At 37.5% G+C, this 19,412-nt stretch overlaps 1 protein-coding gene across 6 annotated transcripts in view; it reads right to left on the minus strand.

Annotated features, from left to right (window-relative positions):
- The window catches only part of LOC117159114 (uncharacterized), a 585,240-nt gene that overhangs the window by 127,239 nt on the left and 438,589 nt on the right, over positions 1-19,412 (minus strand). For all 6 annotated transcript variants that reach the window (XM_033338664.2, XM_033338665.2, XM_076619743.1 and 3 more), the window contains one exon: positions 11,259-11,346. In XM_033338664.2, coding sequence (XP_033194555.1) covers positions 11,259-11,346 — 88 coding nt within the window. The remainder of the gene's footprint in view (positions 1-11,258; positions 11,347-19,412) is intronic.

Below are 19,412 nucleotides of genomic sequence, written 5' to 3' on the forward strand. Positions count from 1 at the left end.
AAAAAGAAAGGAATAATACAAGGAAACAGTGAAAGCTGAATTATTATGTCCGGACATTACAATTGAACCAGTCGTATCCCTTAGCTCTATCTAGCCGATAGTATGCGAAAGTTGTTCGTACTTTTACGGATAAAGATCTTGGGCAAAAGTACGGTCGTTTGCAAACTAATCGAGCTGTCGCTTTCTCTACAGGGTGTCGAAACTTTCGGAAGCTGTCAACTTTTCCAACCACCCTTCCTTCTTGGTTCCCATCCTCTCCCCTCATCCCAAACTCTGTCACCTCTTTACACGCCTTTCTGCAACGGCGACGATCTGCGAAGTAAAGCAGTCCCGTTTTTCGCTTTCTTTTTTTATCTTTTCGGTGGTACGCCGCCACTTTTCGCGCCCCCTCTTCTTTATGCCTGCCAAGAAATAGCAGCTGTATTTGGTGCGATTTTAAGGAGGACATTTGAAAAGCGTTTTCCGCGTTACTACCGTGTTATTTCTGGAACGCGGAGGGTCGATAGGAGAGTAAAAATATTATTCTATCGTCGTACATGCATAAATTTCGTTGCTGTCGCCGGGAGTGGTTTGATGTAAAAAAAGGGGAGGGGGGGAAGAAAAGAAAAAAGGAGCAAGAAGAAAGGAAAAAGTGATCCAAGTTCGAAAAATGGACTGAGAGATTGGAAAAATATAACTGTACCATTGAAACATTGTTTGCACAGCGATTTGGATCTTACGTCGTTGCTTTCCGAGTATTATCCAAGCGTTAAATTAGTGATACGCTTTACGATATTATATTTTGCTATTTAATTTAAATAGTCGAATTAAATTAATAGTAGACGACCATTAGACGACGAGTGAAAGGTTGTATTCAATTTTTTATTTAAACTTCAATAATTGATGCTTTGACATTCCAGGCAGAGATTTTACTTTCTTTCAATATACCATAATTACGTGTTTTTCTGTGACGAACAGAAACATTTTGTTATTTACATATTGGCTTATTAGTAGCTAAATGATTACACGAAACCGTAATTGGAAATCTGTTACACGGCAAAGGTAAGCGCATGGGAATCAAATGTTTGCTTCTGCTAGCGATTAGATTGCAAGCAATAAGCTGACCTCTGCCAGTTAGTCCTTCATATATGTATATACTGCACTAAAATCTTCGATCAATAGCTTTTGATAAGAAGATTAGCACATCGGATGCTAAATACAGTTCTGTATTTTCAATGTAAAGTACATTGCAATTTTAAGTACATATACACGCGCGTGTGTTTATACAGTTCATAGTTCTTGCCATGACTAAGCCTCCAACCCTCCAGCTATATTGCACATATGAAATTACTTTCCCATTTCTCTCCAGTTACATGGATGTATTTATACATTATTTATCATACATTGATAATATACGTAATTATTATACGTTATATGTAAATCAATAATATGTAAATAATTATCATGCGAAACAATATTACTCGAAATAAGACCACCGTAAGAAGAATACAGTGTAGCGTGTACTCAAATCACACACGGATTATTATCATCCAAACGAATTTACCAAACGACCAACACATATAATTTACCACAACTACGAATCGAATACCTGAAATTTCGGGGTGAGAAACTTCGTGATAGATAGCAGGGAAGATTTAACAACCGTGCATTTCTTCGCGGCGAAGAAACATTATTACCTTATCAACAACAACTAGCCGCGGATAAACGAGCATCGGCAAGCATTACAAACTAAGCCAGACAAGCAAAGTCGGATGCAAATGGCAATAAAACGAACATCAAAGGAAAAGTTTCATCGGAAACTGCCGGTTCGTAACGACGTCGCGTCGAAAGAGACCGTGCATTTTCGGCAACAGCTCGTAATGTACGGTCGCGAATCGAACCAAGAGGATAACTTTAGTAGCCGGATGTCGGATTCGACCTTGCGATCAGCTCGACAACTTTCGATACGATATACTTGCATCTCTGTAGGGGATTGCGTTCAATCGAGCGTTAACGAACAACGAGCAACCAACACCGCGAATCTGTCCGCTGATGATCACTGGATCAATGGAAACATGCTGCTGCTGCGAAATTGATAACGAGAGTCCGTAAAATCCTGCTGTTAGCGCTACAAATAATCCACGGATTGACTTTTTAATTCCGAGAATTTGATTTTGTTAGTTTGTTTGGCAAATTGCGTTGCGGATAATAGAAAGCTGATTGTTTGGAAATAGGAATTTTCATGGAAACAGAGATGACTGTTTGCTACAGTATAGAATATGGTAGTCCGCGTTTCACGTAATTAACCTAGGAATTCTTTTGCTATTTTGAAGATTAAATGTTTCAGATTATATGTTGTAATATATATTGTTTTTAGTAATTTCATCTGTTATCAGAAGGATTTCTAATTTCCAAGAATTAACCGAAGAATTTGAGGTTCCTTGCTGCTTTGTAGCAACTGAGGTATCATAAAGTCGTGTTATCTTTGATCTTATAATTGCAGGTGTCACGTTCAACGTGTATATCACTTTGGTATCATGAAGGCAGGTAATTATTCATGGATGTTACTAACGTTCACGAATTTTACTAATTTCGATTCTAATTTATTAGTGGACGTTCAGTCGCCCCTATCAGGTTCAGCAGCGAAATTGTAATTACAAGTTGATCATTTTCTCTCGGAATAATGACGATCATGGTATCCACTCAGAATTAAAGATAAACCAAACAATTATAAATAATTGTCACATTACACAAGACTCTAATAATAAAACTATCATTTGGCTGGAATTTCGTCAATATAATAGTTCGATGAAAAGTGGATTGTATATAGCAGTCAATCGTAAACGATAGCTACAATGATTTGATAAAGATAAACATGCGAGACGCATGGAAAAATCACTTTATCCAAAAAAAAATAATAGTGAATGTTTGATGGTTGTTTGTATCATCCGTTGCACGATAGTACACAAAATCTCGTCTATCGGAAATAACAATATAAAAACTTTTTAGAATATGAAGTTTTATCACACTCTCCCTATCGTTTTTATCGTTTTTCAAATACCTAGACGATTGTTTGAAATATGAATTGTTCGAGTATCGGAAATGAATCGACACGAACAACTGTTATATTATAATAATATCAATACATTTTTCTATTATACATATTTCATATTAAAAACTGTTTCACTCTATTTATTTAAAAACATCTATTATTATAGATCTTATTTTATTATAGATCTTAAACATCTTATTTTCATGCAAAAAAAATACTATAGAATAGCGTCGTTACACGGCATTTCGCTAAAAACTATTCATTAATTCCATTCCTTCATTTCATTCAGTTTTCTATTTTATTCTCCACGGTACATCCACTTTTCTATTGTATTTTCAGTTCTCAAAATAACAAAAATAGAAGAGAAGGTTATTTCAACCTCCTTCTTTACATAAATTTCCCAATTATATCTCACGCTGTACTTTGAAAGAACAAACCTACTGTGGGAAGAATTCAATCTTAACAGATATCGCGCAACGATCAAGTGACAACGGAACGCAACGAAACGACTTTGCTGGACACTTTCTTTTACTCTCATCATTTTTATTACGTGGAATCAACTCCTCGACGTTCGTATCGCTATTTAGCGGCCAGCAGCGGGTCCGCGCACACGCGTAAATATCCAGGTTCGTGTTGGTGAACACGTACACACATTTATTCGCAGCGCCGCAGGAAAACTCGGCCGTATGCGTCTGGCAACGGTCTCTGTATGGAAACGACTCCCCCGGGGGTGGCTATATTAAAATTCCTGAAACTTTTTAATCTTTCCGGGGCGCAGTTAAATATTAATAACGAAATCTCGCACAGGGCAACGTGTTCCTCGACGCCGAGGGACACGTCGACCGCTGCTCGTTATACTTGTGACGACCTCGCGAGACCATATCGACATCACGCTCGTTCCTACCCTTGCTGTCTGTTTATTTTTCACGTACGCGTACGTGTTGGCGAGTATTCACAGACTTTGCCAAGTAAAATGTTGTTAACCGGCAGCCAGAAGGAAGCGGGCAAGGCGTAAAAGAACTTGACGTTAACTACGCCGTCGTGTATTATAAATATCGTAAGTTAGAATCTGCGCGACATTAAAGTAGAATGAGAAGAAAGAAAGAGACATTGTAGAGTCAGGTGCTTAGCATATAAATTAAAAATTTTATTTCTAAATATCTGTACTTAAGAAAAATAACGACTGTGATCTATTGCGAGCTTCTGAATCCACAAGTCGACATGGTTCTATGAAATCTGCAAAATTCTAATATCCACTAAGTTCGGGAGTCCTGTAGAAACAATTCTTAAGAGCTGTGACTCTTAAAAAAGTTTAAACAGCCTTAGAAATCTATATGATTTAATTAGTTGTATTTAGTTCTATCTAATTTTAAGTCCAAAGGTCGTAATTATAAAAGTCTGTCTGTTGCAAAGCTTTTATACCAACATTCTTGAACGATCCATTTAAAAATTCATCAGAATCTTATTTGGAAGAAAGATTTGACCAATCTATTAAATCCTCAGAGGTGTATTTTTTACCCCCATTTACGATTGACTGTCAAGTATGTAGCCTCACGCAATCTTACACCAATAATCGAAATCCATTGTTTCAAGAGTCTGTCGCGTTCACGATGATTCTTTAATCAAAATAAAAAATAAGATTATGAAGTGTCTATCGTCATTGGAACAAGGAACGCCAAATGGTTAAGCAGCGACCAAATATTTGTACGATAAAATTAATCTGTCCAAAATCCGCTTAATATTCGATCGAAGACTAACGGTGTTCCATAATATACAACAAGTTTGATTATTTTCTGCGAAGTTTAAGATTAAATTTAAAAATGTCGAAGCTTAGGTGGCTCGAATAACTCAAGCTTGCTATATGTTTGCTAGTGAATACGCGTTTTAAGACGGCGGAAAAATGATATTTGAGAGGTTTGCCGTTCGTATTTGTCTATGCGTCAGTGGTGGTGGCAACCGCAAGGTGCAGTTATACGTATTAGTTGGCGCGCGTTACGGCGAAGGGTGGTTAAGAGTGAAGAGCGAAGGAGCAAAAGGAGGTGAGAGAGAAAAGCGGGGCCAGAGCTTACTTAGCCGCCATTTAAACCCAAAAGCGAGCTTTGGTTCTCCCACTGAGACCAAGCTGCGATATTAACAGCCTAACGCTGTACCGGATTGCCTAAAATACACGGTCCGTGCCGGAAGTATCGAGTTCTAGGTAGACGTTGCTGCCGTCGTTTCTATAGCGAGCTGGTCTCCACGTAATGAATGTATATACATATGTGTTAATTGAAACGCGGTTTAACTCCATGCCTTCTACCCAAGTCTATCTCTCTAGTGAATAGTTACATGGGGCTATTGCAGTCTTATTGCTTCTATTACACACAGACTTTTTATGTCAAAGCAGCGATAAAGAGCATTTAGCAGACACATTTAGACGATATGATTTCGTGTATATGCAATTATATTGTAACAAATTTCTATTGTTATAGTAACGTTGAAATATACTTAATATTCGTAAGAAAAGTAACAGTTTTCTCAGTGTAAAAACTTTCAAATCCATGTAGCCAAGGTCGAACATTGGCTGTAGCTTATTAAAAAGCAATTCGAATGAAACTGCGGACTGCTCTCCGGGGAACTACCAAGGGAAACAATAAAGTTCCTTCTTAACATTTTACGCTTTGTTAAATCGTTTTATGCGACACACGTAACATGCGCTAGATCGTCCTTACGATTAAAGCGATTATTCTTTTGTATGGAATATAAGTTTATAAAGGAATACCCGCGAAACTTTCATATTTTTTATATTTTTAGAACCAAACGGACGCGATAAAGATAACAAAGTGCGAAAAATAAGTTTCGATTCTCTTACGGTAAATATCAAAATTCAACATAATATCGTAGTCTCGTAAGACGCGAAGAGAATATCCGTATAAATGTTTGCTTACTGTCAAACGACATATCTCAGAATGCAAGAATTCTTGCGTTACCTCGTTTAAGAAAACGACGAAGTTATCACCCTATCTTAAAGCGCAGTCTATAGAGGACATGGCGTATTTTATGTTAAAATTTCTACTGAATCTCAACGTACACGCGAGAAGAGAATATTATTGTTATTTGTAGTGGCGTTGAGAAAACAGTTGATAATATTTTATGCAACACAGTTCAGACATGTATTCCTCTTTAGAATACATATATTTCTTAATTAGCTTAATGTAGCTTAACGTGCTTCTCATTAATATTTATGACCGCATTACACATTTTTTCGTCTCCAATTCTAAATTACATTACTTGTTAAAAAAGGGGCTATAACCACGTTTAATGTAACATCATTATAATAAATTCTACATCTTCTAAAATAATAAGTATAAACCTCGGTCAAAATATGTTCGGATAAAATAATATGGTAATTAACCTTTCTCGAATAACTGTTTATATATTTATCCAAGCGATTCTGCACATTTGCACACCATATACATGTATACATCGCCATGAAATAATTTCCTACTAGAAGTAGTAATAAGAAAGCCGCCTTGCAATTGTGATACAAGCAAAACAAGGTTCCGTACATATGTACAAAAAAATTGGAAAAAAAAAACAAAGCAGAATTTTTTCATCCGGGACTTTGTTTTCGTTGACTTTGACAGTTACAACGCAAATATTTGCAGCCAATTTTTTCGAAAACAAATCGTATCAAAAAAATATTATTCTACGGTTCTACATTTTTTTCTGCATAGAACTTCCATCCGCTTCCCGTTTGTACTAGCAATTACGAGACATCGTGCATGTTACAATGTAAAAAGATTTGTTGAACGCGATACGTATTTGCATATATTTTAATCTTATCAGAATAAATACAAATCTCTTAAATTTCATATTTTTATAATAATTTCTAGGAAATTCAAAAGTTCAGAAAAGAACTAACGAACATGCTAACACGACGAATATCGTAAATTGAGTATTTTCGTTAACCGTGCGTTGAATGGAAAAATATAACTAATTCAAAGTGACTTCGACTGATCAAACGAAAGATAAAACGAATTGCACAAGTATATGGCTATTAATTATAACTGTGACAAATTTTTCATTCAAACGGATGTGTCTTTAACTTTCTCGGCGGTATGATAACAAGCACAAAGATAACAACCGTGACACGAACATAAAACGATATTCAAGGAAACGATACGCAACGATAAACGACAATGTAGCGTTTCTCAAAGCTCGTTCTCGTCCCGTACTTTCGCTACTCCATTCTTTTCGCAAACTTTTCCTCCTCTAATTTACAATCCTGTCCACTATGGCTCGCGATTCCTCGTTATCATCCATTTTCCAGTCACGTTCGCACGCTTATTTGCTCGTGTATACATTCTCCGGCTTCGCGTATATATTCTTTTAACGTGTACGTTACGTACACAAACGAGTACGGGTAAAATCTGAAGAAACCCCTCCGGGTTAAAAACTCAAATGTCATTGTCTGCATTGTGGCAGTCGGAGAGTTTTTCAGCGGAGTGTAACTGCGACGTTTGAAAAGTAGAAGTTTTAGAAATGCACCAACGTGTTGGTGTGGCTAACAAGCGGCTGTTATTCATATGTGCTAGTTCGGCTATCCTTGCACGGATACGAGGATTCTTCAGGGCAATTAGAGAGGTTCCAGCAGCAGCTTAGAAACAAAGATTATGGCGGAAGAATTAACGTGAGAATCCTAAGTGATACTTTACGTAATATATATTTCTAAATAATCTTCCGAACCTTGTTGTTCATTAATGCGAATCATTAATGCGGAAAATCATAAATCGTTCTAGTTAGATCAGTTAAATTTTACCTTCACTCGTTCAACTAGACTATCTATCATTCTTTCAATTTTCCAGATATGTTGAAATATTTGAAATTCCTCGTACTCGTTTTTTTATGTTTCAGTTAACGTTATTACCACGCTGACTGTTACGAAATAACGATCAAATATTTCAAACTGAACGAAGAAGAACAAAGACACGGCAAAAAAATGATAAAACTTGGCGTTTTCTCCGTTGGTTCGAAATGATGGATAGGGTATTTCGATTAAGGGTGGCAGAATTCTCGACAACCGATTTTGCGAAGGTGTCGAGCGACGGACCGATCGGCAGCCACAGGGAGAGCATACAATTAATCTGAAGTGTTTGCCATACACTGTGAGCTGGATAAGAAAAGCGTTTCTGGCGCAGGCCGGTCAAGAAAGAGTGTGCAACGTGGGAGCGGAAGAAAAAGAAACCGGAGGTGGAAGGTGCATAGAAAGAGGGTAAGGCGGTCGTGGGGCCGACAAGGGGTTGGCAGCATGCAGGGGTGGAAACACGACGGTTAGAGGGACGAGGAGGTGGGGGACACGAGGACGGCGCGGGAAAACAAAATGAAAGAGGAAAACCGCTGGCAATTTTTCACTAGCTTTTTAAAGCGCGGCTTAGGTACTCGTGGAGAGAGTTTGAATCGATTTTACCGGAGGGCCCCATTTTTCTGCCGTCTCCTTGTGGCAAGCGACGCGAACTGTACCTACTACTTCCAGCTGTTTCGCCGCCGAAACGCGAATGTCACCCTAAGTTCGGATTTCACATCGAGGTCCACGATCTCGGAACTTACCGCCGGATTTTCCTGTCAAACGAATGCTTCCCGGAGATACACGGGGATTTCGGAGATTAAGAGTACCACCAAATGTCAGGGTTTAAACGAGCACTATTTTTGGGTTTTTTTTCTTCCTTTTTTTCCCCGCTACCCTCTCTTTTTGACGGTGGAACGCTGCGCGTATGAAAAGCCCCATTCCACGATCGAACACGGGTATCCGGAGATATAGGTGCATTATTCGAGATTAGGTTTTTTTTTTAATTCTCTTAAAGCTTCTCGCTGGTTTTTTTTTTTTGTTATTTTTCCCCTTTCTTGTCAAGTTTCGTTCGTTTTATCGGATTCGTGCGATATACGATTACCTCGAACATTTCGCTTCACTTTGGCAAATTGATTTGAAAATGTCAATTTTGTTTTTGTCTTTGCGAAGAGTCGAAATGCAATTTAATGTGTCGAAAATGTTGTCGAAAGTTCTCACCTGTTTTCATAGTTTTCAGACGTGTCAGTGGGAACACTACGTGTCGGAGGATAAAATGATAATTCTTCGCGCTCTTCTTATAATCTTGCAAATATTTTTGTAATGGATGTTATACAATTTTGTGTAGCATATTCATGAACGGTACTGCTCGATACTATCGTAAAATTGCAAATTGTAAACAGCGTATGTAAATTGTATCGTGAATTGTAAACGACGCAAATGAATTTTAGATCGTAGTTAACTATCGTAGATAACTATGTTGTGGTAATTAAGTTCATAATACGAACGTCTTAAGGAACTATTTTTTTGAGATCGTCAATCGTATCGGTTACAAATCGTTAATAATCGGCAATTAGATTTTCTATTTTGCACTGATCAATCTCTGATTCTTCGCTTTAATTGGCGCATTTATTGCCTAATTGGAAGCAATATTTGTTCCATATCTGACCGTTATTTATATAGTATTTCATTATGTAACAGAAATTCATAATAAATAATTCTCTCCTAATCTCAACAAATCCACAAGAGAATATATCATCTGTCAAAAAAGTGACGAACTTCCCAGACAATGATACTGTACGTATAATAGCACGATGCACCCCAACTGACCGCGGAATAATTTGGAGTTTCTGCGAATTGAGAAAAAGTAAAACTACGTTGTTCCATAAATCTCGTTATAAGTCCGAGAGTGTAAATAAATAATAATAATAATAAAAAAATAGAGGGTATAAGAAAATCGTTATTACGGTGCAATGTGCATAGTGAAAACACGTAATTCATTGCGAAATATTCAATGCAGGCTAGGCTCGATGACATAAAATCGTGATCTCGCTGCTGATGGAGTTTTTTTTTTATGCGTGAATTCGATCAATATGCGCCTGTCATTTCGATGTTAAAATATCAGCAAATGGTTAATATCATTTACGGCTCAGGCATGGAATTCCACGCGGCGGCGAAATATAATATTTCATGCAGGCACGATAACAAAATACTATACACACTTTGGCGAATGTGATTTCACGACTGAAAGCGCAGTGAATATTTAAACAACCACGTGCGTACGAGGGAAAAAATATATCTCACGTTGCGATGTTAAATTAAAAATACGCGTGACATCGACGCTTGCACGAATTTATGATTTACATATGGAACCGCATACGATTCGTACCGTCCTTTTTCTTCTTTTCTCTCCTCCTCTCTTTCTGTTCGTGTTTGCTATTAGACATTGAAAACCGTGCGTATTCGACCAATAACCCAGCATCGTATTTTTTAAACGTGCAAACGTCAATGCATAACGATCGTTGAAGAGGAAATAGATCGGCGAAATCTGCGCGATTGATAAAACGAAATATTCAGATCTTCCTTCTCTTTCCCATACTTCAAACAGAATTTGCTCAATTTAGCTGCAACGGTTGGTCCTTTCTCTTAGAATCAACAGAAGAGGACAATACAATTGTCAACAATAGAGTTGATTGTACACTGTACAAAGTTATCCAGGAATATTGACACATTTCGAGTATACTATAGAATGTATCCATCCTGAAAATACCTACTGTTACAATCTTCCTTCCACTTGGCCTCATCTTTACTTTATATCGATAATATAGCAACTACCTGGAGAAATTGAAACAAATCTACCTTTCTATGAAAAGAATTTTTGGCACAAACTCTCTATTAAAGATTAGCAAAATATCGAATATTGGTATTAAATATCAATAACGAAAATGTAGCTTTTTTTGTATTTAAATATCGCTTTAATTTCAAATTAAAATAAAACCGTGATTTAATGATAATTAAAGAAACACAAGATTAAGAATTGTTAAAGTAGACGTTTCAGACATTATCATTCTTCTTCTTCTATAGTATGACTATAATTCCTAATGACAAACTCGCTGTCAGGTAATAAAACAAGTAATAATTAATAAAATAATTACGCGTATTATTCTTTGTACATATTATGCGCGACAGCCGTAATATATGATGATGCAAGTATTTGTGCACTGGACAAACATAAAGACAGTTGGAAGATTTGGCTGTATAAAATGTTTCTGAACCGCAGCACGGCTAGTTATTGTTGCATGCACGTAAGATCAGCGTTCACATTATATCGCTATATTATCACTCGTATACTACGAAGAGAACGGTAAGTCGTCTTTAATGAGCGAGATTAAGAGGACTTACGAGATTTCACCGAAAGGAGCGAAGGCTTCCCTCAAGGTCTGCGTCTCGATCTCTGGGCTCAGATCTCCTACGAATATGTGGTAGTGTTCTGAAAAAGATATACGTGAAATCGTTAAAAAGAATTCTTTGAAAAGAAGCGTAACGATAAAAATGGTTGAAAATATAGTAATAATATGAATAGTCGGAGTAACATTTATTTTATAATTCTATATAAATCCTTGTTACGTTTCAAGATATATTTCATATATTTTATTTAATATCCGAACCGTCAAATTACACAAATAGAATTTAGCAGCCAAAACGTAAAACATTTTCTACCACAAATAGAAACAAAACTCATGATTTATTTAAGCTTCGTCAGTCAACCTTATTCATTCTATTAATTCGTATTACAATAAACGTAATCTTTCCTTTCCACGATATATTGCTATTTGGTCAAAAATAAAAATTTTGTCAGTCGTTAGACGATAATACAAATTCGGATTGTCGCAATTTACAGCAAACATAAAAAGTTCTTCACAATTGACTTATTCACTGGAACAGCGACGTATACAGCGTGTACACCTTTATCCTTGCGTTTCATGGAAGATTGGATGAATTTGTGGTCTGATAAAACCACGACGATAGTCGGAATTAATTCACGGTCGGGATATTCGGCAGCTGGCAAACAATTTTAAATTAGAAAATCAGAAGCAAAGTATTGTTTAGTCTTTAAATATTCGAGCCAGTCTTTGCGTTATAGAGCCGGCGGAACAGCGGGCGAGCACAAAATTGGACGCGAGGGTAAACATGCTTTCATTGTTTCTATTAAAATTGCAAGAGTAATTTAACGGCGGCTAGTCCCGCTATATACATTAGATAAAATCCCGTGTATTCTAATAATGCGCCCGACTGTTCTTACTTTGTTATGCAAACTCGCTAAAGAACGCCGGGAAACACCGACCCCGCTATGTATCTCAACAAGAAAATTCAATTGGAAGCGGAATCACGGTGGAAAGTCAACGTCTAGATTGCGTCGTGTAAAAATAACGGGATACCGAAAATATCTTTCCATCAAAGCATTAAGGGCTGTTTACCTTGTGGAACGGCGGTGTTTGTTAAGCAAACCGAAAATACCAAGAATAATATTTAAGACGCAGCACTCGATCGAAAGTTACATATTTTTAAAGAACTTTTTGATATTTGAAAGTATACAGGGAGCAATGGAAAATAAAATAAAATAATAAAAACAAGACTGAATTTCTGTTGACGTACTGAGTGATTATAATATTTCAGAAATCGACTTAATGTGTTTATGAGAATATTATGTAATATATTCGCTGTTAGATATTAGTCAACATTTCGTCTTCGTATAACTCTCTTTTTTAAATTTCGTTGCCAGAGAATATTACAAAAACAAATTTTTAGTAAAATGAAGAAATCACAAGAAAGTTGCACGTCGTATTGATATCGGTGGTTAAGTATTAATCGCGTATTAATGCCACATGTCGTTTTATTGGCTTCAACGTCTTCAAAATGATAGAGACGTTATTAAAGATGATGTTTGAAGTGGAAGAACTCCAAACATAAAGTAGTAATTTTCTTGATTTTATCTATTTGCTTTCGACAAACATTACAACAATTCTCGTTGAACCGTAATTAAGAGCTTGTTTCGTTAGTTTTATAGTTGGTCAAATATTTGATAATTGAGTATTACATGTGATAAAAAATAATTAACCAATCATTCTATTTTCAGTGAAAATGCTTAGAAAATAATTGTTTCAACCAATTTCGTTATTCTGTAAGTTTCATACTTCGTTCATGCCCCATAAAATACTTTTTATCCGGAAATGGAAACTGCTAATATCGATAAATAGAGTAGAAAAAAGACAATAATTTTCCAATTTCGAAACAAAATATTCGGATTATATTTATACAACTGAAAAAACAACGAATATGCTTATTCGAGTAAATCGGAATTCGACGACAAACATCATAAAAAGAGAAGCGAATAAACTAATACGCCGCGTGGTGAAAGATCGCACGGGTTTTCGAATAATTCTACCTCTCTTGATTAATCGGAACACTGTTGTAAACGAGCAATTAATATCATACGCAAACACGTTCCTTTAACCGAATTTATCAACAGCAAGTATAGCATTGATTTTCAAATAAGCTCGATGTCCATGATACTGATAGGTTTCGATAGGATGAGTTCGTACGAGTTGCGGCGACGAATAAAATTATAATAATCCACAACGTTAAATATTAAATTAGGTGACAGTAGCCATCAAACGGGTCCCGTAAACGGCAATACAAATAACGATCGAAGCCATATGCCATGCCCCGTGAACAGGAATACATTATCGACAACAAAATTCGAAGAGAAGCTGGCACAACAGGCCAGCGCGGTGTAGCACTCTGTGGTGAAGTGTACACGCATATTAAAGACGATCATGCTCAACGCTGACTCAGACGAGATTGAAAACTGCACCGTTCGTCGAGTTATGGGAATCTTTAATGTGAAGCTATGGAAATTTTGTAAGGCAATAAATAATATTTGCGCCACCAAGCAGGAAAGACGCAGTAAAACCGTCGATTTAGTACAGCGGCCTGGTTGTTCCGAGTTCGCTGAATATGCATTTTGCCGCCGCGAAATCTGGTTCGTTTACTCTATCCCTAATTGCTCCACTTTGCTCCACAGTTTTAAGGTACATTCCCCGTTTCTACTATTGACGTGCCCGGTTTGTTGACCCCATTTGCATTTTTTTCCCCGCCGTGGTCGCCTGTTCGCAGACCTTTACCAAACGGTACAACTTCAACTTACGAATTTGAATTTGATCAAAAAGCAACTCGATCATCCGGTTGGTTAGCTCGATTCGGTTCTGTCGTTTCGCAGAGAACAAGAGAGAGAGAGAGAGAGAGAGAAAGAGAGAGAGAGAGAGAGCCCTTTGCGGTTAAATTGGCTATCGATCTGCATACGTGATAGGGTAGACGGACAGATGGACGGTCCTAAGGTCCGTACAGCCAAGAAGATCTTTCCTTCTGTTCCTTACGATGAACGCTCCATGATCGAAAATGGAAAAATGGTCTGGATAAACATTTTCTTCTAGCCAATATCCTCTCTGCCGTTGTCCCTTCTGTTACTCGCTACCTTCTACTCATTTCATCACCTCCCGCGGGTTATTCGGCAACGGGTAGGTCAGGATGAGTAGTCGAAAATCGAGTTACAGCTATAGGAGCTACTCGGTCCGGACGTCAGTTACTACGAACCGAGTATTTCGCCAGAGGAAAGTATAGAGGGCCAAGGTAGGCGTTGGAAGCGTTGGAAACGGAGGGTGGTCTGATTACAATCGGTTTGATGGTCTATCCTCACTGGTTGGAGGTTCCGGTGGGCACACACAGTGGCCCATTCTCGTGAATTAGCCCGAACCTCGTCATCTTCCCCTCCGCGTTCCACTGCCGACACCATCACATCGCACCGGGATCTTCGGACTATTAGGAAATCAGCAGGAAATTGACAAAACTTTATTTTGCCGACGGCTTCGTTTCCAGCCTCGTGCTTCGAACTTGATAACGCGAACACGTTTTTCATACTCTTCGACTGTTGAAAATATTGTTTCTTTGATAGACTCGTATATTCGAATCGATTTTATTCCGAAAAGCCTACGTCTTATTTCTTTCTAAAACTTATGTTTGTTATGCAGGATGTTTGGTAAGGATAGAAGAAGAAGTGATTTTACATGATCGAACAAGTCGAAAATATAGCGTAAAATGTTTCTATGCGTTCAGATATATTTAGATTAGGTATATAGCATTTGTTAAAGGTTGTATCATATTAAAAAAGAATAAATTTATTGTAATTAGATTTGAATTTATGCGTCGTGTAATAATAAAATTTATTCACTGTGTTGTTTACAAATTGCCAAGGGTTGCTCCACTTTTCGTTATTGATGCACGAAACATTTCCCCCCGGCAAACGTGCATAAATCATTTTCGTATACAAATGATCTTCGTTGAACATTCTTCACCAGATTCTCAGACAGAGAGTTTCTAGACAAGATATCCACTAAATTATTACTCGAAACGTAACAGCTTCTATTCTAGCAGTCTACCGCGTTCGTGTCTATATCACTTTCTGATATGGTTCAGTCATGTCGACACGGAAATAAATGGAAGAACGGAGGACGGAGATAAAATATAGCGACGTGCGTTTTCAACGATATCTCGTACTATTTATTGTCATATTTATATGAAGAGACCTGCACTAAGGTGGATATAGAACCACATCGGAACGTTATTGAATTTTCTATTAGCTGTCTGCCTGTATAAAAATTTATTGTGAACATTAGCCTCAAACGCGATCGGCAGAGGCAACAGAAGTTCGCCTCTTTCAAACCAGAAGAGAAATCCAATGAAATACAATTTTTAACAGCTTCTAATATTACCAATATCTTTGAAATGATTTCTGCAAACGAACGCTCTATCTTTCGCATAGAAATTTATTCTTTGATATCCACTTTCAAATCTCTCAAGATAAAATCTGAAATATGTGCGCCTCGATTAGCATTCACGTTGCCTTAGCAATGTAGAAAGTGTAGAAACTTCTACTTTCAATTCAGCTGTTACATATTTAATAAAGATTTACGTTTCACATATACACCGTAAACAAATTACAGACGCTTGTGCAAATTGGTATTTCGATGATGTTTCGATATTTCATTTTTAATTTAACCACCGCAACCGAATACAATGTTATCGTTCTGGCCTCGATATTTTATACAAACGCACGATGAAAGCGCTAAAACGGCTCTTTCAATTTTTTCAACGCAGCGGTGTTAGTCTTATCAGTTAAAAAAAATTATTGCAGCGAGGGCAAGACTCGGACGGAAGCAGTGACATTTGACAGTTAGCTGGTCAGAAAAAATTCGACGTCGGCATCAAAAGTCACGACACACCTACCTATTCGGGGTCGTTTAAGCGGGAAACTGGATTTTCAATAAAGCAACGGCAATGGGGCATCATTTATTATTGCTGCCAAGCCTCTCTTTATCTCTTTCCCTCTACCTTCCGACAGGACGATGATTCTCATTTGACGACGGAATTGTGGCACAGCTTTATTATCGTCACCGTCATCGATGTTCGCTGCGATTGCAATGTCGACGCTAGGTATAAACGTATAAACGTCATTATTATCACGCTGATCGTTACGATCGTGGGATATCGCCAATGGAAAACGTGAATACGTTGTGAAATAAGGCTACTACCAAAGTCACGTTATGGTGTCGGCTGCATGCAATGCTTATGCATGTGTATGCAATGTTTATAAGCGTCTCACTTAATGTTTTCTTGTTCATCTTTAACTAAGGAAATCGACTTATCGCATATGTAAATATTGCTTATTTGACCAGTTATTTTTGGTGTTATTATGCAGCTTTCTTAATGCATCGTCACATTTATATTGAAACTCCATTGATACATTTATATACCAATATATATACGCATAAATATTTTTAACTGGAGTTCAGATTAACGCATTGTGACTATCTTATGTGATTAAAATTTTCTGGGCAAGTAAGCCATTTCCATAATAATCTGGCTTAATTGACACATCTTGTATAAGATTAACGAGTATCTTAATATTTACGAATCAATCCCCGTTATGAATCCTGAATTCCCTGCCTCCCAAAAATTGTCTCTGGTAGCGAAAAGACGTAGTGTATTAATTAATTAATTAGCCTGGATTGCTTTACATTAAATTTTACATAGCGGATTTGAGTGCGAAATAACGTAGTACGCAGATTGAAACTCGAAGTTGTTCGATGTTGCTTTCCTTCACCTTCTCACCATGTATTCATTAGCAATTATGTTGTTGCAACACTGTCGCGGATTATGACAGTTTCGAACTCTAAGGATTTTAGTTTTACAATTAGCGTATAGTTAGATTCTTGTGGACGAAAGGGGAACGCATTCTTTGAAACATTCTACGCTTAACATTAACTTTGCTACGCCAGACGTAAAGGTAACTGCGTACAATTTAAAGTTATAAAGTGAAATGTCATCTTCATTAGCATCTAGAAGTTTCAAATAATTTACCATTAATCGAATCATCGTACAATTCGTAAAACCTGTAAAATATAGTGGCAAGAAAATTGTTACTTCGGTATCACAATATACAATATATCCGTAATAAATAAATAAAGAATTTCGAGTAAAAATACTGTTGCTGAATTGTTAAAAATCCTTCCACTCTGAAATCAAGTCTCTGCAATTTCTATATTCCGTATTATTTTTCCCTTTTTAAGCTCAATTATCTCCTATACAGTAAGTGCTTTTAATACTCAGGTTTTTAATTTGTCTAGAGCCCTGTAAAACGATGAAATCGATTAAAAACCGTGACCGTGCAGCCGATATTACAAAGCAGTTTTAAGTCACGGTTTGCCATCACGTTAGAAAAAGGAAACCGCAATAGCTGGCTTTGAAACGGGGCAATCTCAAGTTTTTACGACCGTGCACCATTCGATCGAGCCACAATCGAACGTATACAAATCTCCGTTGATGTACAGCGCATCGGGACAAGCGCAACGTTGCGTCAGGTCGCAAGATAAACTGGCAATTTCAGCACGGACTTTCTTGGTCGCAATACGTATCACTGGGCGATTCGTATAATACGAACGCAGTTGAACTTACGAGACATTTCTATACGACCAGGAAGGGTAAGAATGGAATGCGACTGCTACGGGGAGCGGGGTCAGAAGTCAGTTCCATTGAAGCAGGACAATGCGAAGAGGGATGCACAAAAGTTCGAAGCGATCCCGTAGGGCATAGATCAAGAATCGAGAAACGGTTGGCTCGTAGATCAAGGATTTCCTTAATTTTGCGAGGCAACTGTGAAACGTTGATTTAGAGAGACTACTGTCGGCCCTTGAGACTTGCACGCACGCGTCCACGTTCAAGGAAACGTATGTACCTACCCTTTACGATCAGAGCATGGTAGCCATGTTACCAACACGGAGAGAAACCTCTATTAATTCTCCATGCGGCGAAAACCTAGCAGGGTGAACAGAATTGAATCTCGGTTTGGTTGGTCGCTTCCAGACCTAGCGGTGCATCGATGCACACGTGGTGCCCATAAGCCTGGACTTGGCTTACGTTCCTCGTCGAGAAATATGGGTCACCACGCAGCTGACACGCGACCATTCTGTATTCGTGACCTGTTTTTTTCGTTACATATGATTTTACAATCACGTCACGTTCCCTCGACCCTCCGGCAGAGGGCCATTAATACCCGCGGAACGATCAAGAAAATTGAAAGTTATTTTTCTTTCAGGACATTCAATGGAGAGAAAGTGGTCAATATTTGATAGAACGTGCGCCGCCGTTTTTCCTAGTTAAGAATTGAACGGTTTCCAGGTTAATAATTTCAAGAATATGAAGGCGGTTTTAACATTTAAATTGTACGTATCTGAAGGAAAAGATAAACAAAAGATATGTTTCGTACTCGAAAGTTTTATACTCGAAAGTAGAGAAGAAGCATTTTTCTGCGCATATTAGTTGGCTGTGATTTTATAGCACGTTTGGAAGATTGACTCGATTTTAAGTTCGGTTTTGTTGGTTTACTTAAATTATTGGAAAGTACAACTGTCCTCTAATTTCTGTCCTGTAATTTCTTCAATTACAGCGGTATCAGGTACTAGATGATTATTTTTAATATAACATATATACAATAAGACGAGTCACACCTTCGAATAAAATGGAATTATTAACGACACGCGAAGAGCACTGTTAAAAGCGTATCATGTCACAAGTTTTAGCATTTAGATAATACTCTTTTTTCATTGCATGTGAAGTTTGTTTCTATACAAGCTAATTTTAGGCTCTCATTGCCGGTGATATACGCGCGATTGCGTGCGGTATCTCATGTGTTGTGTCTATTTCTTTAATATAGTTCTGTTATGGTTATCATTGCGTGCTTCGTGATAGGAAATGTTTGTCACCCACGCTCATTCCTCTATATTACTTCTGTTTTTTAACACGCACAATTTTCTAAATGGATATCCGGCGTGTCCCGATAAAATTAAATGACGGACATTGTACATAACAAAACATCGCCAACCTAGATAGTTTGTTATTTGTCAAAACGGAAGAGTTCCAACATCAGTTCCGTAACAGTAA

This window comes from Bombus vancouverensis, chromosome 7 (genome assembly GCF_051014615.1).
Source record: "Bombus vancouverensis nearcticus chromosome 7, iyBomVanc1_principal, whole genome shotgun sequence".
NCBI lineage: Eukaryota > Metazoa > Arthropoda > Insecta > Hymenoptera > Apidae > Bombus > Bombus vancouverensis.